The sequence below is a fragment of the Dasypus novemcinctus genome, chromosome 12 (assembly GCF_030445035.2).
Source record: "Dasypus novemcinctus isolate mDasNov1 chromosome 12, mDasNov1.1.hap2, whole genome shotgun sequence".
Taxonomy (NCBI): domain Eukaryota; kingdom Metazoa; phylum Chordata; class Mammalia; order Cingulata; family Dasypodidae; genus Dasypus; species Dasypus novemcinctus.
Genome location: NC_080684.1, coordinates 101,353,052 through 101,373,502, shown reverse-complemented (window position 1 = coordinate 101,373,502; position 20,451 = coordinate 101,353,052). Strand labels below are relative to the sequence as shown.

At 47.7% G+C, this 20,451-nt stretch overlaps 1 protein-coding gene across 4 annotated transcripts in view; it reads left to right on the top strand.

The window, feature by feature from the left end:
• The window catches only part of RANGAP1 (Ran GTPase activating protein 1), a 51,543-nt gene extending 43,561 nt beyond the window's left edge, over positions 1–7,982 (top strand). For 3 of the 4 annotated variants that reach the window (XM_012521849.4, XM_071218720.1, XM_058309190.2), the window contains exons 13-16: positions 4,475–4,577; positions 5,430–5,518; positions 5,786–5,907; positions 6,945–7,982. In XM_012521849.4, the coding sequence (XP_012377303.1) occupies positions 4,475–4,577; positions 5,430–5,518; positions 5,786–5,907; positions 6,945–7,014 (384 nt within the window). In that variant the 3' untranslated portion in view covers positions 7,015–7,982. Of the gene's footprint in view, positions 1–1,493; positions 2,878–4,474; positions 4,578–5,429; positions 5,519–5,785; positions 5,908–6,944 lie in introns of those variants that run through there. The other variant, XM_058309191.2, reaches the window with a different exon arrangement.
• The last annotated feature ends 12,469 nt before the right edge of the window (positions 7,983–20,451 follow it).

Here is a 20,451-nt window from a genome sequence, read left to right as displayed (position 1 = left end):
GACCTACACTGTGCTGTACTATATTCAAAAAGCCAGAAGCCAAAGAGAAAGAGAAATCTGAAAGCAGCAAGAGAGAAACAGCATGTCACATACCAGGGAGCCTCAATCACCTTAAGTGCTGATATCATGCTGAAACCATGGAGGCAAGAAGGCAGTGAGATACTATATTTAAAGTGCTGACAGGAAGTGGATGTGGCTCAACTGATAGAGCGTCCGCCTACCACATGGGAGGTCCAGGGTTCAAACCCAGGGCCTCCTGACCCACATGGTAAGCTGGCCCACGCACAGCGCTGATACACGCAAGGAGTGCCCTGCCATGCAGGGGTGTCCCCCACGTAGGGGGGCCCCACATGCAAGGAGTGCGCCCCTGCAAGGAGAGGCCTTGCGCAAAAAAAGCACAGCCTGCCCAGGAGTGGCGCCACACACACGGAGAGCTGACGCAGCAAGACAACGCAACAATAAGAGACTCCTGGTGCCACTGACAAGAATGCAAACAGCTCCTCCACTGCCTGCCATGAGCGAGCACCTCCACCCCAGAAAAAGGAGAAGGAATGGCAATGAAGAAGACAACCATCCCCCCTCATTCCAAAAGGAGTAGTAGAAACCCTGTCTTTCAGGATTCCTGGGACACAGAGTCCTCAAGCAGTGATAGTGGTGGGAGCAGCAGCAGCAGCATCAACAGCCCAGACAGGGCCAGCGGGCCAGAAAGCAGCTTAAACCAGATCATCGCTGGCTCCAGCCCCAACACGCCTCAGCCTGGACCCAAGCCATCTGCACTATGCCAAGGCCTTTACTTCCACATCAACCAGCCCCTGAAGGAAGCCCACTTTTATAGCCTACAGCACCGAGGCCGGCCTCCGACATGATGCGCCAGCAGTTTCTTTCCTTCTCTGAAGGGACAGCGCTGTGCAGATTTGATATTTCAACTTACAATTTGTTTTAAAAAATTATACACACAAAAATCGCCTGTTGGCTTTTTGGTCTATATTTGAAATAACAGGTTAACAGGCAGTTGTTTACTTGTGGTTTTGGTGCCCTCTTGTAATTTCAAAGGGGCTTTGAAGCAATTTTTTATAGGATTTTTTTGAGGGTGGGTATCAGATCCATGTCAAGGTTAATGGTATTGAGGAAATCTCATCTGCATGTTGAATCCATAGTATGTCCAGTTCAGACTGATTTCCAAATCTGTCAATTAGAAATTCTCCTTTATGTAAAAAGGCCTTTTAAAACATGGGATCTTCGATTTTTTAACTCAGTAAACTAGTAAAGAGTATCTCATTTCCATGAAAACACAGAAGTTTTTTTCCGAACTATAGAAAGCTTGATTCAGTCTTGCACTGGAATGTATTGCAATACTACTTCTTAGTATGTAGATGTCCTACTGAAAGTACTCTCTCCTTTGTAACAGGAGAATAATCAGATCCAATATAGACTGTGTACACATGGCACCCTCTAGTGACTGCCTTCTCTCTGTTATGTGTTTGTATTTCCAGGGAGAATGTCTTTCAGACTCTCGTATACCCAGACAACTTCTGTATCATTATTCCTCCAAAGTCTGCACTACAGACTTCATAGAAAACCTTGCACAATTCCGAGGAAAAAGGAATATGTAATAACTTTTTTACTCACAAACTTATGCTAGCAGCTGACATGATCTCACTGGTGATTCTACTGTGTTGTGTTAATAATGAAGGCACTGATGAATGCTCACAAAATTAAGCTACCTGAACCGATATCTAAATTAACAAGGACTGTGAAACTATTGGGTCAAGTGAACTTTGTTTAAATAGCCCTTCCAGTACTGGAGGACCACATTCTATCACTGCATCTGGAAAGACTGGTGTGGCTTAGAAAGAAGTGAGCAGAGGCACCCTTAGAGTAAAGCAGTAGTATTTGTTTAGGGATGGATATGTTCCCGTGTTATTTAGTCATACTAAAGAGCCAACCAAGTTTGAATAATGAAGGCATAGGCGAGTCATCTTCCTCGCCGATAAGCTGTCTGAAGAAGGAACCAGGCTGCACAGGGTCATCATCTGCCTGGGAGAGAGCCGGGGATCCAACCTGCCAGTGGATAGAGAGGAAAGTGCCTTAGAGTCTCCCCGAATCCTCCTGCCTGCGCCCACGCTCCATTGCACCCTGCTGGGAAGTCCACACAGCACACACAAGCAGCGCTGCGAAAACATGGACAGCTCTAGTAACAGGACTCTGCTCTTTGTCAAGATTTGAGAAAGACGGGGAACAGAGTGGGATTGTATTATGTGACAGGACTAAAATTTGAAAATGAGGTCTATCCTAGGAAAAGGGTGAACATATGCACCTCCTTTCCATGGTCTGTTCTCTAATATAGAGAGAATCTAAAGGTCAGTTACTTGAATGGGAAATTTAATGTTACAGAGGAAAGTTACAGCACAGGCCCCACACTTCTGGAGTGGATGGTGTGTCCAAGAACTTTTTCTTTTCTACTACCATCTTCTCCCAAGTTTTAAAACCAGATATTTGATGAGGATTTTGGATCTTAATGGGTTTGATGGCAGGGAATGTGGAAAGGATATATTGCTAATATTTTGTCTAACAGTAAAACAAGCAACAACTAAATGCTAGAATAAGACAAGCTGCTTGAGCTCTCAAATACACATGTATACAACACAACTGAGAAATACCCAGGAGGACTCCTGCAGGTTTAACAGATGGCATCCCACTGAAACAAAATGTGTATTAACAAGAATAATGTAAAACTTGAGAAAACAAATTTCCTTTTTCTATATCCCACCCAACTAAAAGATATAGAAGATGAAATCATTACCCAAATAAGTACAATCACAGCACTGGGTTGGCAGGTAACCTTTTTATGCTATTAAATACAAAAAATAATCTCCACACTGTCTTGCAGATTTTCTACAGCCTTAGCAGCCTGAAATACATTTCTATTGTGAGGCTACTTGAGAGTATAAATGGGCACTTTTAAAAACTTTTAGCTCAAGCTAGTAAAGCCTTGTACTTCTATATTGCACCGCCATTAAAAGCAGCATTAGTGGGAAAAAAAAAAATGCAAGCAGACACAGAAGAACACATGGCGAATGGACAAAGAGCAGACAGTGGGGGGAGGGGGATAAAAACAAAGTGCTGAAAGCAAAAAATTGCCAACCAAGAATTCTGTATCTGGCAAAACTGTCTTTTCAAAAATGAGGGAGGTGGGAAGTGAATTTGGCTCAGTGGATAGAGCATCTGCCTACCACATGGGAGGTCCACGGTGGGAAGTGAATTTGGCTCAGTGGATAGAGCATCTGCCTACCACATGGGAGGTCCACGGTTCAAACCCAGGACCTCCTAACCCGTGTGGTGAGCTGGCCCACCTCCAGTGCTGTGGTACGCAAAGAGTGCCATGCCACACGGGTGTCCCCCATAGAGAGGAGCCCCACACGCAAGGAGTATGCCCTGTAAAGGGGAGCCGCCCTGTGCGAGAAAAGTGCAGCCCACCCAGGGGTGGCGCCGTACACATGGAGAGCTGCCACAGCAAGATGACGCAACAAGAAGAAACACAGATTCCTGGTACCGCTGACAAGAAAATAAGCAGACCCAGAACACACAGCGAATGGACAGAGAGCAGACAACGGGGAGGGGTGGGGAGTAAATTTTTTTGAAAAAATGAGGGAGGAATTAAGACATTTGTCATATATATGAGGGAGATAATCCAGGATTTATCCTTTTGTGGCTCACTTATTTCACTAGACTGCCATCCTATTGGGTGCAAAATGATATTTTGCATCTCCTTAATGACTAATGGTGCTCAGCATCCTTTCATGTGCTTATTGACCATTTGTATATCTGTCTCCTTGGGAGAAATATTCAGGTCCTTTGCCCTTTTTTAAATTGGGTTGTCTTTTTGTTGTTGAGTTGTAGGATTTCTTGGGTCTGGATATTAAGCCCTTATCAGATAAAGGTTTCCAAATATTTTTTCCCTACATACTGTAGGTTGTCTTTACACTTTCCTGATACTTATTTTATGCACAAATGTTTTAATTTTGACGAAGTGAATTTTGTGTGTTTTTTCTTTTGTTGCTTGTGGTTTTAGTATAAAATCTAAAAAATGTATTGCCTACTGCAAAGTCCTGAAGATACTTCTCTGTTTCTTCTAGGAGTTTTATAGTTAGTTGTTATAATTAGGTCTTTCATTAATTTTTGTATATGGTGTGAGGTAGGGATCTACTTTCTTCTTTTTTGGATATGGAGGTCCAATGTTACCAGAATCATTGTTGGAGAGAGTATTCTTTCTGGATAACTCCCCTACTCTGGACATGTGACTTGCCAGGCTCTGAGGGACAGTGTGGGCAAGGCAGGACTCGTCTTTTCCGACCGGAAGCCCATGTCTTCCGTAAGCCTCTTCGAGCCAGCAGCAGATCCCAGGACAAAGCTGCTCTGTGTGCCCAAACCCGGGACTGTGGCCCAGTGACCAACCATTGTCTCTGCTCCTCAGACTGACACATCTGATCCTGAGAAGGTGGTCTCTGCCTTCCTGAAGGTGTCTTCAGTCTTCAAGGACGAAGCCACAGTGAGGACGGCGGTGCAGGATGCAGTAGGTAGTGTGGGTTGGTGGGGCCCGGGTGTCTCAGCCCTTCTTGCCCCTTCAGGGTCATGGCCTTGTTCACCCACAGGTGACATTTATTATGAATGGCTATAGCCCCTCTGTTCCAGCCCGTTCTGCTTGTTGCGCTGGGTTCCTGCCGTGGCCCTGCAATGGAGCAGGCTGTGTGTCCTCCCCCTCCTATTTTTGGCAGAAGGGGAAACAGGCCAGAGAGAGTAAGAACCTTTCCTAAAGTCATACAGCTTAATGCCGTTAGAACGCGGGCCTTTCTCCTCAGCAGGCAGTGGGCCAGGAGGAGTCAGGTATGGGCCTAGGCTGGGAGGGGCGCACACTCCTATCTTAGGTACTGGCTGGTGAGGGCCAGATGGGCGTCTCCAGGTCTGTTCTCTGAGAATCCCACTCCCACAGACATTGGTGGAAACAGTGGCCTGGATTCTGTTTTCCAGAACAGCCTAAGTCAGCAGCAGGTTTCCAAAGCCAGTCCCTTCAGGCCCTCTCCAGCCCCTCTTCCCGCTCTCCCCCTCACTCTCCCCACCTTGCTAAAACACCTGAAGCCTCCTGCACGGTGGTTGGCTTGTGTGAGGGGGCCAGGAGCAGAGCAGGCCTGTCCAAGCCCATTGTACACGTGAGGAAACTGAGGCCAGACAGGGAGGGCCAAGGTGTCGCAGTGGCCAGTGGACTGAGCCCTCCCCGTGCCTGCTGGTCCCTGTGCCTGCATCTTCCCTCCTCTCCACCTCTTGAAGGGCAGGGAGGCAGCAGCCGAACCTGCGTGAGGACTCTGGGTGCCCCCCGGCTGGCCCTGCGCTGCGCGTCTCCTCTTGCCCCAGCACTGCTTCTGCCCTTGCAGATGCCTTGATGCAGAAGGCCTTCAGCTCGTCATCCTTCAACTCCAACGCCTTCCTCACCAGGCTCCTCATCCACATGGGTCTGCTCAAGGTGAGTCTGGACGACGTGGCCCACCCTGGCCGGAGGAAAGCCCGAGGGCACGAAGCCGCTCCGCTCCTCCCCCCGCCTCCGCACACCTTCGTTCATGGCGCTGTCACCCGGGGTCCCCAAGCCTCCGGTCTGCTTACACAGCCTTGGCCCTCACACTGACTCGACTGGACCTTGGCTACGGGGCACTCTCAACAGGGTCTGGGTGATGGAGACCACAGGCCCCTGTCGACCTTGAAGCTCACCCTGCCTTCTCTGGTCCCCTTGCAGAGTGAAGACAAGATCAAGGCCATTGCCAACCTGTACGGCCCCCTGATGGCTCTGAACCACATGGTGCAGCAGGACTATTTCCCCAAGGCCCTTGCGCCCCTGCTGCTGGCGTTCATGACCAAGTGAGTGTGTCCTCGGCTTTCCCCAGCTGGTGCCTGTGCTCTCGGGGCCTTGTTCCCGTCAGGAGGAGCCGGGGTCCTCGCCCGGCTGACCTGGCTGCCCCCTCGGGCTTGGGAGACCCTCACACCGCCGGGGCTCTCGGTCCCCGCATTTCAGTCTCCCCTCTACCCTGGGATGTCTCCTCTCCTCTGCCCACCTAAAGGCGTGGGGCTCAGGGACAGCATCTTTCCCTGTGAAGGACAGAAGACGTGCAGTAGTCCCATTTTCCAGATGAGGAAACTGTAACACCTGGGTCGGCTGAAGCGTTTTGCTCAGGGTCAGAAGCTCGTGAGAGCCCAGGCCGGCGTCCCAGCCCTCCCCACAGCCCCCGCCTAACGGGCCTGGTTCCGCCAGCCTGCCCCAGCCACAGTCCCTCACCTGGGAAGGTGCTTCTTAGCTGTGGGGCCGCCGTGGTGCCCAGAGACATGTGAACTGTGGCCCTGTCCTGGAGGGCCCCAGGGCATCGCTGGGCACTGGCCACAATTAAGTAGCACGACGCATCTGGGCCCTGGGGTCTCACCAGGCACTGTGGAACCACTGAAGCCTGTGGGGCCCCCAGCTGACTTCTGGCCTTCCTCAGGCTCCCGTCTCCCCTTTTGCCTGACCCAGGATTGGGCAGGATTGTCTCCAAGGGCTCTGACTAGGCACCCGACCAGGGTGCTCAGCTGCGGGGGCATGTGGGTGTGTCAGCCGAAAGGTGGCACGCTAGTAGCCCCTGCAGCTCCTGGCCGGGCCGGCCTACATCCTGGTCCCAGCTCCGGGCTTCCCCTGGCTCTCGGGCCTCGGGTGTGTTGGCCCTTAGGAGCCTTATGCTCTGCCTCCCGCCCCATCTGTGTACAGGAGGGGAGCGACGTCCCCCTTGAGAGTGAGGGTTGTGAGGATGCAAGGCTCATGAATGGCCCTCCCCTGCCGCTTCCCAGGTGGGAAGAGGCGCAGCCCGAGGCTGGGTACTCAGCACCCAGAGGTCTGTGCCCACGCAGCAGCCCTTCTCTCCCCGCAGGCCCAACGGCGCCCTGGAATCCTGCTCCTTTGCCCGCCACAATCTGCTGCAGACGCTATACAAGGTCTAGGCATGAAGCTGGTTCTCCCCACCCGCGACCTGGACCAGTGACTGGGGACGGGGCCTCGGATGACCTGAGCTGCAGCCCATCCGCTCCCCGTGGGTGGGACTGGCCAGAGGCAGGGAGGGTCTTTGTCCCGTGTGTCGTGTGGTCCCGAGCATGTGTGCCGGTGTGGGCGTGTGTGCAGGTGTATGCGTCCTGCCTGGACGTGGGTTTTAGTGTCTCCCTGCTGGACTGGCCCCGGGCCGCCTTGGGGAGCTGGCCCCCAGGGGAAAGGACGAGAGCTGCTCTGCCATTAAACTCACCGCCACCTGAGGGCTCTGCTGATCTGTACCTCAGGGTCAAGGCCCTGGTGGCTGTCCCCACCCATCTTGCCATCCTTCCCTCCTCATGGGCTGCACCACAGCTGTGGGGTGTCGCTGACCACGTGCTCCCCACCCCCACTGTTGCGGTGCCCTGCCTGGGGCTGCTCACTCAGCGGCTGCCTCTGCTTCCTGTCACCAAGCCCTGGTCCTACGGTGGCCCACCCCCACCGCCCACCCCTGCTGTGCGGGTGGCTCAGCCTGTGGAGCAGAGACTGACGCGGGTGAGGCCATGAGGGCTGTCAGCAGAGGTCAGGACCCGGTCCCCCGTGGTGTGCAGGCAGGAAGAGAAACCATTGGGCTGACCCCAGACCGCCAGGGTAGGAGTTGCTGGTGGTACACGGGCCCTCTGCTGACTGCTGAGCATCTGGGACTCTCAGATCTGCTGGAACCTGTCCCCCAGCCCAAGAGGTGGGGGACAGGGCCACTGGTGCCTGAGCCGCGTCGCTGGGTTGTTCCCAAGGGACCTCCTGGGGCAGGGGAGGGATGGGACTGGACTGGGCAAGTGATGCCCTTGGACCTCCCTCAGCAGCCCCAAGGGCCCCCAGGCTTTCCCTTTTGTGCTTTCTGTCTGGGCTGTGCCCAGAGGCTTAAATAAACTCATGTATGGCAACAGCAGAGGCTAAGAGACGTCTCTCACCCAAAGTGGGGCATCCTTGGGATTCGTTACCTGGAGTCCTATCTCAGGGTGAGCACTTAGCCCCTGCCAGTCTATAACGGGCAGTCTTGCAGAAGAGCTGCTATGCCCACCCGTATCAGCCCCTGAGCAGGCCTTCCCCCTCTCGGCCTGGCAGCTCCCCTCCAGCAGCTGGGCAGATGGTTTCCCAGAAGGGCCCCTGGCTGGGGTGGCGGGGGAGATGCCAGGCCTTGCCCTGCCTGACCCCTCAAGGTGGTAGAGGAGGTGGCAGGTGGAGGTCCCTGCAGACCCCAAGGCCTCCCCTTGCCAGACCCTGCTCTGCTCCCTGGGGTCACAGGTTCTGCCCTTGGGGAGCCTCTCAGTCTGTGGCCCAGCGTGAGGGTGGAGGTGGTGCACATAAGAAATCCTTCGGGACTGAGGGGTGCGAGCACTGGGTTTTGAAGTTCAAATAAGATCTCACGAGAGTAGTATCTGACAGATGGGGAAGCAGGCATGGCGATTCCCCTGCGTACATGTGTGTCAGTGCAGACCCAGAAAAGCCAGCACTCTCACTTGACCTGGCAACACAGCACTGCCTGGCTTGTCACGTCCTCGGGAGGAGCCTGTTGGGCCCAGGACTGGAGGCTTCTGCCTACCTTGGGCCTTCAGACCAGCCAGCAAGGTCGTGGCCATGACCAGCTCCAGGCAGAGGACAGGTCTGGGAAAGCTGAGGATTTGCTCCTAACGCGGCTGTAGCCTTTGGGACATCCCCGACTCACGCGTAGACAACTCCGTGGGCTCTAAATGTTCACAGGGAACCGCAGCCACCCTACTCCTGTCCCTGCCCCAGGGCCCTTGGGGCCACGATTCTGAGCCTCAGAGATCAAGGCTGGAGCAGCAAAGGGAGTTGAGGGGGCTGATTCCACCCCTAGGTGTGTACCCTGGACTAGGAACTCAGCAGGCGGCACAGGCAGGGCTGCCTCCAGCAGCACACTGGTGACGTGCGCCTCTGAACAGTGGGAAGGCATTGACTGCAGCTACATGGGAAATGAGGAAAATCCCCGCAGGATGATACCGTTAGTTCAGAAACAAGTAAACCAAACAGCATGTTTAGGCATACGCGTGTGTGTGCTAATGCTGTTACCCACAAAAGGAGTGACAAACCCAGAATTCAGGATAGGCGTTAGCCCGGGCGAGGCAGAGGACAGGGTGGGTGGTGGTGTGGATCAAGTCTGGGGAGTGACCCAAGTCTATGCAACTCAGATCCATATTTTAAAAAGTCTTTTTTACACATAAAGCTCAAACCATAGAGGAAATTAGACCATACCAAAATGAAAAATGAAAAACTATCCCCCAAAAAATCACAAAACTTGAAAAGCAGGGAAACAATGAGCGAGACTCTGCTCCTGTTGCAACGAGCAGATGCCACAAGCCAGCAGATGCTGCAGCCTGTGGGAGTGGATGTGGCTCAAGCCGCTGGGCACTCACCTCTCATGTGGAAGGTCCTAGGTTTGGATCCTGGTACCTTCTGGAGAAGACACGCAAACAGCAGACAGATGAGAGAACCATCTGGAGGACGGAGAAGATAAAAGTAAAATAAAAAAGACAAGGCAATAATGTAAGGGGGAAATGGAAAGCAGAAATGAGTTTATATGGCTACGAGTCTCTAAAAAAGAGTCGAGGCTGTCAGAAGGATTGCCCCTGTGCACAGCTGAGCAGAGTCTGGGAGACAGATGGAGTGGATGCAATCCCCAGGTGTTGGTTCCTTTGAGCGCTAAAGAGACCCACGGGTTCTATGGTCATGGCAGACGGGGTTCCCTGCCATGTCAGATGGCCCTTCTTTGGAGCTGGTGTTTCTGTGTGATGAAATCGGACTCAGATGGGATCTCTTTTCACAAGACTTTCATGCTACTTTACTGGAATTGTAGTTGGTGTTGGGGTTTAAGATGTATTTAGGGGATTTGAATCTCTGGACTGACAATAGGATAGCCAGGCCCTGAGCCTCAATAGACTTCAGCTCCTACAATCTGATTTATTGGACTCACCTCACTCAGCTAAGATGGAGTTGAAGAAGGACAACCACCACACCATGGAGCCTAGAGTGCCTACAACTGAAAGCAGGAGGATTACATCCAGTATCCATGTGGAATCTGAGCCTCCTCTTGACATAGAGGTGCAATGGACAAAACCAATCCAATGTCCACAAAGAAAAGGTGGCACTGGAGTGGGAAAAGTGGACATGGTGGCTGATGGATATGGGGAATGGCAGGAAGAGATGAGATGTGGAGGCGCCTTTGGGACTTAGAGTTGCCCTGGATGGTGCTTCAGGGGCAATCACCGGACATTGTAAATCCTCCCAGGGCTCACTGGATGGAATGTGGGAGAGTGTGGGCCATGATGTGGACCATTGACCATGAGGTGCAGAGATGCCCAGAGATGTACTTACCAAATGCAATGGATGTGTCATGATGAAGGGAGTGAGTGTTGCTGGGGGGGAGTGGTGGGGTGGGGCTGGTGGGGTTGAATGGGACCTCATATAATTTTTTTTTAATGTAATATTTTTACAAAATCAATAAAAAAATAAATAAAACTTAAAAAAAAAAGACAAGGCAAGAAACCAGAAAAGTCATTGCAACATATAATGGGGGGGGGGGGGGAAGATCAGTGTTGAGGATATACATCCAATTAAAAAGTAGGCAAAGGACTGAAACAGGAAGTTCACAGAAGAGGAAACCTGAAAAGCCAGTAACACACGAACATGTTCACCCTCATTAGTACTCAAGAGAATGCAGGATAAAACCCACAGATACCATTGCAAGCCAGCCAGAACTCACCGAGAGAGGTAATGCTGGGGAGGAGATGAGTGCTGGAAGGAATGTTAAACTACTAAAAACACTTTGGAGAGCAACTGACAAAGAGCAAAAAAGTAAAAATACAGAGAACCTGTGGTCCCAAATTCCAGTTCTAAGGATCTTCTGTAGAGAAACTTGTGCACAAGGAGATAAGTACAGGGGCAGCCCGATAAAGGCACCCAATTGCATAACCTAAAGGTCCATTGGCAGGAGAATGGATAAATTATGGTAAGTTCATGCAGTGAAATAAGGTTAGGCAGCAGTTAAAATGAATAAAGAGCCACCTGCATCCACACGCGGAGGCCTTGAAAGCAATGTCGAGGGCCAAAAAACAAGGTACATAATAGGCACTGTTTGATACCATTAATTTTTTTTAAAGTTTTATTTCTCTCCTCCCTCATCCCCATTCCCCCCATTGTCTGCTCTCTGTCCATTTGCTGTGTGTTCTTCTGTGTCTGCTTGTATTATCATTAGGCAGCTCTGGGAATTGATCTCAGGACCTTCTGGAGTAGGAGAGAGGTGTTTACTCTCTTGCCCCACCCCAACTCCCTGTTCTGCTGCTTCTTCTTATTTTCTCTCCTCTATGTCTCGTGTCATCTTGCTGTGCCAGCTCTCAGCCTCGGCTGGCACTCCTGCGTGGGGCAGCTTTCCTGCGCTGGGCGGCGTTCCCACACGGGGGACACCCCTGCGTGGGGTGGCATTCCAGCGTCGGGCGGCTCTCTATGTGGGCCAGCTCATCACGTGGGCCAGCTTGCCCTCACCAGGAGGCCCTGAGCATCAAACTCTGGACTTCCAATATGACAGGCAGAAGCCCAATTGGTTGAGCCACATCCGCTTCTCCCATTAAAATTTTAAAGTGCCATATGTTATCATAAAACTATGCTGCCTCATGAAAGTCGTTGCCTCTGGATATAGTGAGAGGGGAGAGGAGTCAAGGCTGGATTAAATGGGGCTTCAATGGAATCTACTTTTTTCTCCATTAGAGTTATATAATTTATATAAAACAATGCACAGATATTAACTGTACAATGGTTCTGGTGGATGTACAGACTTTTTACCCCATAACATATTCTCTTGCTCCTTTCCAGTCATTCCCCACTCCCAAGAGGCAACCACTGCTCTGATTTCTATCACAAGAGGTTAATTTTTCCTGGCCTTAAATTTCATATAAATGGAAGCATACACTATGTATCCTGTATTTAACTTTTTTTTGTTCAACTTTTTTTTTTTTAAGATTTATTTTATTTCTCCCCAACCCCTCATTATTTGCACTTGCTGTGTCTTTTCATCTTCCTTGTTTCATTAGGAGACACCGGGAACAAGCCGGACCTCTGATGTGGGAGGGAGGTGCCTAATCACCTGAGCCACCTCATTCCCGCTTTGTTGTGTGTCTCATTATGTTTATCCTCTTGTGTCTCTTTTTTTTATTATTTATATATTTTTTAAATTTATATTCTTATATCACTACAAAATATCTTTTGAGGGAGATACAAGCTTTTGGTAATCTAGATTGAGTTTAAGGAGGAGCATGGGAATCAAAGAAGGAAGATTGAGGTTTCACTGTACAACCATTTACAGTACTTGAATGTTGTTGCCTGTGCATATGCATTACTTGAAAATAAAACAATATCATTTACTGATTGAAATGATATTCAAACCTAAGTGTCAATGCACTTTAAGAATTATTTCTTGGGAAGCAGATTTGGCTCAATGGATAGGGCATCTGCCTACCACATGGGAGGTCCAAGGTCAGGGCCTCCTGACCCGTGTGATGAGCTGGCCCACGCCCAGTGCTGATGCGCGCAAGGAGTGCCCTGCCACGCAGGGGTGTCCCCCGCATAGGGGAGCCCCACACGCAGGGAGTGTGCCCCGTAAGGAGAGCCGCCCATTGTGAAAGAAAGTGCAGCCTACCCGGGAATGGCGCCGCACACACGGAGGACTTGTGTCTCCTGTTGCATCATCTTGTCCTTTCAGCTTGCCACACCAGCTCACTGTTCTGCTTGCCCTCTTTAGGAGACACCAGGAACCTCTGCTCCCTGCTTTTTTATGTCTCTCATTATATTATTATTCTTGTGTCTCTTGTTGCATAATACTGTTGTGTCAGCTTGCTGTGCCTGCACATCGTACCAGCTCACTGTCTTCTTTAGGAGGTACCAGGAACCAAACCACGGACCTCCCATGTGGTAAGCTGAAGCACAGTCACCTGAGCCACATCCACCTCCCCGCCATACAGTCTTGAAGTACAAGATGGACAAACTTGCATTGTAAGATATCAAAAGTCTTTATAATTAAGGCATTTTGTATCAAAAATTATAAAATATTGCTAATAGGAAAAGACCTAAATAAATGGAGTGATGCTATGTTCAGAGATGGGAAGATTAAATATTGTTAAAATGTAAATTTTCTCCCCAAATTGATCTAAAGACTCATGATCGCAATAAAAAATCCCAGGAGACCTTTTTTTTTTAAAAAATTATTTCTCTCACCTTCCCCCCCACCTCCCTCCCATTGTCTGCACTCTGTGTCCATTCACTGTATTTTTCGTGTCCACTTGCATTCTTGTCAGCAGCACCAGGAATCTGTGTCTTTTTTTTTTTAATAAAGATTTCATTTATTTCTCTCCACTCCCCCCCCCCCCCCCCCAGTTATCTGCTCTCTGTGTCCATTCGCTGTGTGTTCTTCTTTGACTGCTTCTGTCCTTATCAGTGGCACTGGGAATCTGTGTTTCTTTTTGTTGCGTCATCTTGTGTCAGCTCTCTGTGTGTGCGGCACCATTCTTGGGCAGGCTGCGTTTTCTTTCACGCTGGGTGGCTCTCCTTATGGGGCGCACTCCTTGCACGAGGGGCTCCCCTACGTGGGGGACACCCCTGCGTGGCACGGCACCCCTTGCGCGCTTCAGCACTGTGCATGGGCCAGCTCCACACGGGTCAAGGAGGCCCGGGGTTTGAACCGTGGACCTCCCATGTGGTAGACGGACGCCCTAACCACTGGGCCAAGTCCGCTTCCCTGTGTCTCTTTTTGTTGTATCATCTTGCTGCATTAGCTCTCCATGTATATGGCGCCACTCCTGGGCAGGCTGAGCTTTTTTTGCGCAGGGCGGCTCTCCCTCCAGGGTGCACTCCTTGCGCGTGGGGCTCCCCTATGCGGGGGACATCCCTGCATGGCAGGGCACTCCTTGCGCGCATCAGCACTGCACATGGGTCAGCTCACCACACAGGTCAGGAAGCCCTGGGTTTGAACCTGGATCTCCCATATGGTAGGCAGATGCTCTATCTGTTGAGCCAAATCCGCTTCCCCCAAAAGACATTTCTATAGAAATTGACAAAGTGATTTTAAAATTTGTAGGGGAAATAAAAGAGCCACTTAAAACAGCCAAAATGTGAATGAAGAACAAAGTTGGAGAACTCATATGGCCTGAATTTAAGACTTGCCATAGCTACAGTTACCCAGACAGTGTGGCATTGGTGTGAGTACAAATTTACATCCCTATGGGACAGAATAGAGTGTCCAGATGTAGTCTCTTACATCTATGGAGAATTAATTTTCAACAGAAGTGAGGTGGTACCTCAATGAAGAAAGGATAACCTTTTCAACAAATGAGGTAGGGACAACTGCACATCCAAATGCCAAAGAACAAATGAACCTCAACCCTTAATTTGCAACATATACAAAGGTAACTCAAAATAGATCATAAACCTATGTTTAAGAACTAAAATCAGGCAGAGTAAGGAGCTCCTAGAGTCAACTCCTGCTCCAGGGCAGTTAGTAAACACCCAGCGCTCTCGAGCTAGCTGCAGCACCTGTTTGGGGTTTCCAGGAGGCCAGAAGAGCATCCTGCAACATCCTTGGGGGAGTGGAAGGAGGAGACTGCCCATCTGCAGAGCAGACTCGTGAGTAGAGGCTCCACGCCCCAGAGGCCAGTGCCCATCATCCACTGGAGGCACAAGCTGCCTCAGTAGCTGTTCTGTGACTGGAATTGAAAGCTCCACTTCCCAAAATGGGGGAGGAAAAGATGGTTGGGCACCAACTTCAGCCCCTGATGAGTCAATTCAGCGGGCTACAGTATAATCCTGAGAACACCTAAAGTTTGAGCCTGTCCAGGTCAGAGGCTGGGAGCCTCCATCCTAACACCGCACCTGGCATGAGGGGAAGCGGAGCAGAGTGAGGATCCCAGTGCTGTGGGGACTGGCTTCTTTCCATCCAGGTCAGATTGCAGCTCTAGCGTAGGCCCCAGTGCCACCTCTAGCAGGGAGGAAGCTGGGGGACCTGGGCCAGCCTCTCCAGGCTCCAGAGGCCAAGCCACAGAGGCTGGTGATTATCCTACTCTGGCAGCACAAGCCGCCCCAGGAGCTGCTCTGTGATGGGATTTGGAAGCTCCATTCCCCAGAAACAGGAGGAGGAGACAGTTGGCTACCGATTTCAGCTACAGATTGGGAGACTTGGCTGGCTAAGAGATAGCCCTGGGAACAGCTGGGGTGAGAACCAGCCCAAGTCAGAAAGAGGCCAGTAGCCACCATTCTGACTCCGCCCCCAGCCTGAGGGGAAGCTGGGCTGACAGTTTCTTTCATGCAGATCAACCTGCAGCCTGCCTAGGCTTCAGCCCCGCCTCTGTCAGGGAGAAGGCTGAGGAGCCCTGCACCAGCCTATACAGGTAACTGCAGGGAACTTCGGCTGGCATAGGCTGAAAATCAGGGCAACTGTGGTCATCTTGGGACCTGTGCTGCCTAGATTGTTGCCCACACCTGCAGCCCCATCCCTACCCCAGGTAGGGGAGGAAGGGATGTGAAGCTTCATCAGTCTCTCTGGGCAACTACAGTCTAGGCCTGCACATGGATTATTCCACATAACTGTGACTCTGTCCCTACCCCTGGCAAAGGAGAAAGTTGGAAAAAGCTTCATTGGTCCCTGGTGCAACGAAGGCAGCTTGAGCCTCCACAGCTTACAGCATCAACTTAGTACTTGGCTCCTACTGCACAACCAGAAAGGGAGAAACAATAGGAAGCCCTAAACTAGAGAGAAAAACTGCACCCAGAAAAAATACTCTAGTAAGCCGTGAAGACACCAACCAAAAATTACAATCCACATCAAGAAACAGGAAGCTATGGCCCAGTTAAGGGAACAAGATAAGCCTCCAGATGACATATAGGAGTTGAGACAACTAATCACAGATGTTCAAACAAATCTCAATACATTCAATGAGATGGCTAAAGAGATTAGGAATATTAAGAAGACGTTGGATGAGCACAAAGAAGAATTTGAAAGCATACATCGAAAAATAGCAGATCTTATGGGAATGAAAGGTGCAATCAATGAAATTTAAAAATATTGGAATCACATAATAGCAGATTTGAGGAGGCAGAAGAAAGGATTGGTGAGCTTGAAGAAATGGCCTCTGAAAGTGAACACACAAAAGAACAGATGAAGAAAAGAATGGGAAAAATTGAACAAGGTCTCAGGGAACTAAATGACAGCAAAAGGCGTGTAAACATACGTGTCATGGGTATACCAGAAGGAGAAGGGAAAAGGGACAGAAGGAATATTTTAAGAAATAATGGTAGAAAATTTCCCAACTCTATTGAAGGACATAGATGTCTCTGTCCAAGAAGCACAATGTACTCTCATCTGAAAAAATCCAAATAGACTAACTCCAAGACACATACTCATCATAATGTCAAAGGCCAAAGACAAAAAATTCTGAGAGCAGCAAGAGAAAAGCAATGCATAACATATAAGGGATTCCCAATAAGATTAAGTGCTGATTTCTCACAAGAAACCATGGAGGCAAGAAGACAGTGGTCTGATATATTTAAGATACTACAAGAGAAAAAATTCCAGTCAAGAATCTTATATCCACCAAGACTGTCTTTCAAAAATGAGGGCAAAATTAGAATATTCAGAGATAAACAAACTAAGAGAATTTCTAAGCAAGAGGCCAGAATTACAGGAAATACTAAAGGGTGTGCTGGAGCTTGAAAAGAAAAGATAGAAGAGGGGTCTTGAAGAGAGTCTAGAAATGACGATTATATTAATAAAAGTAACAAAGTGTCAGAAGAGTGGTGAAAATAAAATATGACAGATAAAACTCTAATAGGAATAAACTTAACCAATGATATAAAGCACTTGTATTCAGAAAACTGCAACTCAATGTTAAACAAATCAAAAAGCCCTAAATAACTGGAAGAACATTCCATGCTCATGGATTGGAAGACTAAATATCATTAAGATGTCAATTCTACTCAAATTGATATACAGATTTAATGCAATACCGATAAAAATTCCACCAGCATTAAAGAAAAAATTGAAAACACGGTCATTAAATTTATTTTGAAGGGTAAGGAGTCCTGAATAGTCAGAAACATCATAAAAAGGAAAAGCAAACCCTCATCTCCAGACTTTAAATCATAATATCGGGGTACTCACCTAAAGACAGACACAATAGACCAATGGAACCAAATTGATGGTTCAGAAACAGACCCTCACAGGTATGGTCAAGTGATTTTTGACTAGCCTGTCAAACTCACACAGCTTGGGCAGAACAATCCATTCAACAAATGATGCTGAAAGAATCGGACATCCATAGCTGAAAGAAGGAAAGAGGACCCCTGTCTCACACCTTATGCAAAAACTAACTCAAAATGGATCAAAAAACTAAAAAGAACCATAAAACTTATAGAAGAAATTATTGGAAAATATCTTCAAGACCTGGTGGTAGGTAGTGGATTCTTAAAGGAAGTAAGAGGAGGACTGAGTGGACTACTGATGTTTAATGTATGTATGTAGAAGTTTTAATTAGCTTTACTCTAAAATTGTGGAAATGTATAGAGTGGATGATAACACACAGTGAGTAACAGCTAGTTTATAAATGGGGATGTCACTGAAAATGGTAGTTAGTTATGTAAATGCCAATTGACAGAATGCTTGAGAATAATCTAGGAACTGGATAGCACAGTAAACCAAGAAGTGGGTGAGAATTGTGGTTGATGGTACAGATGCAAGAGTGTCCTTTGTTAGCTAGAACAAATGTATATCACTACTGCAGGATGTTGGGAATGTGGAGAAGCATGAGAAAAATACAGCTGGAGTGACCTATGGACTGTGGTTAGTAGTAATGATATAATATTCTTGCATCTATGCAAAAGATGTACTGTGTTGATATTGAGGCAGTATGGAAAATGTGAGCCAAATGTACACTATGGACATGGCAATAATCAGATGATATTATTTTATCTGTAGCAAATGACACACCACATTGAGGTGTGTTGAAAGAGGGATGTTGTTTGGGAATTCTGCACATGTGCATGACTGTTTTATAAGTTTACAACTTCTGTCATAAAAAAATATTTTAAAAATAATAATAGGGTAGGTTGGGGGAAAAACACACCAAATGTAAGATAAGCACTATGACTAGTAGTAAGATTTTGACAGTGTTCTTTCATAGCTTGTAACAAACGTCTCATGACAATGCAAGGTGTTGGTGGAGGGTTGATGTATGGGACCCCTGTATGATGTTATGCATGTTTGCTTTGTAAGTTCACAACTTTTACTATACACTCAATTTTTTATGTATGTTCATATATAAATGATATAAAAATAATAATAATCAGATTGGTTAGGGAAAAAATACTTTGTTTAGTAGTTATGTTTTGACAATGCTCTTTAATCATTAGTTAAAAAGGTTTAAAAACAATGCAAGTTATTAGTGATAGGATGAGATGTTATATATGTTCATTTTGTAAGTTGACAACTATTATACATTTATTGTTTATGTATGTTTATGTATGATTGATATAGTTCAATAAATTAAAAAAACAAAACAAAACAACTAAAACCATAAAACTTGTAGAATAAAAAAAATAAGAGAAAATCTTTGTGACCTTGTATTAGGCAGATTTCCTAGGACATAGAAAGCACAAACCATAAAATAAAAATTGATAAAATGAACAACTGCTCCTCATAAGACACTATTTAGAAAGTGAAATGCAAGACACAGACTGGCAGAAGCTGTTTACAAAACACATGTGATGAAGGGTTTACATTCGGAATATATAAAGAATACTTACAACTCAATAAGACAAAACTCAAAAAATGGGTGTGATGGTTTGAAATTCTTTATGAATCCCAAAAAGAAAAAGATGTTTTTGAACTAAACCATTCCTGGGGGTGTGAGACCCTTTGGACTGGCTTATGTCAGTGAGGCGTCACCCAGCTTGGGTCTCTGCCCTCTTGCTGGGTCTGATCATCTAAATGGAGACGGAGACACAGAGAGAAACAGGACAGAGAGAGGAGGCTGTCACTTTTCATCCTGACATGTGATAAAGGACTCAAGCATCACTAGCAGCCAAAGCTCAAGCACGAAGTGCCCAAGAGGCTGGGCCCACAGAGCAGCTCGAGGCCGAAGAGACAAGCTCTGGGAGCTGGGCTCTGGGAGCTGGAGAGCCTGGAGAGGAAGGCAGAGACCAGCCACCATCTCGCTTCACACGTCGGGACCCCAGGATCAGCAGCAGCCGATTTGGTGAGAAAGCGTCTTTGATGGTGCCTCGATTCGGACATTTCACAGCCGCGGAACTATGCTTTTACCCTAAATAAAATTCCCCATTAGAAAAGCCAACCCATTTCTGGTACTTGGCATTGGCAGCCCTGTGGCAAACTAAGAAAATGGGCAAAATATCTGATCAGACAATTCATCAAAGGTATATGAAGGAAAAAGAAATGGAAAAAAAAAACTTAAAATGAAAAATTTTATGTTTTTTAGATCTTATAACCATAAAATTTTTTTAAAGCACTAAGAACATACTTGTGCGTATATATTTGTGCAAATGATTGACTTTTCCTGAAATGGGTTGTTACCCTGTGCCAGCAGGGTTTTGCAATTTTCTCAATAATAATCTAATTATATGAAAGCAAAAAAAAAAAAAAAAGATATATGGATGGTGGGGAACAGATGTGACTCAAGCCGTTGAGCACCTGCCTCCCACACGGGAGGTCCTGGGTTTGGTTCCCAGCACCTCCTAAAGAAAAAACAAGCAGACAACAAGCAAAAATTTAAAAATAAGCAAGACAATGACCACAGACAATGAGCACAAACAATGAACAAACAGACAAGGGAGTTGTGGGGGGGTATATAGATGGTTAATAAGCACATGAAAAGATGTTCAACATAATTAGTTATTAGTGAAGAACAGCCACATATCTGCAGAATGGCTAAAAGCCAATGGCTGACAATACCAAATGCTGACAAGGATGGGGAGCAAATGAAACTCACACGCAGCTAGCAGGAATGTAAAATGGTACAACCACTTTGGAAAACAGCTTGACAATTCCTTATAAAATTAAACATACACTTACCATACAACTCAGCAATCCCACTCCTATGTATTTACTCAAGAAAAATGGAAGTATATATGCACACAAAGACCTGCAAATGTTTCTTGCCCAAAACTGCAAAGAACCCAAATGTCTATTAACTTGTGTCTGGATAAACAAATTGTAATACATACACACAATGGAAGACTCTTCAGTGATGAAAAGCAAAAAAGGAACAACACAGATGCATTTTACACGCATCATGCTAGGGAGTGGAGGTGGCTCAAACAATTAGGCACCTGCCTCTCACATC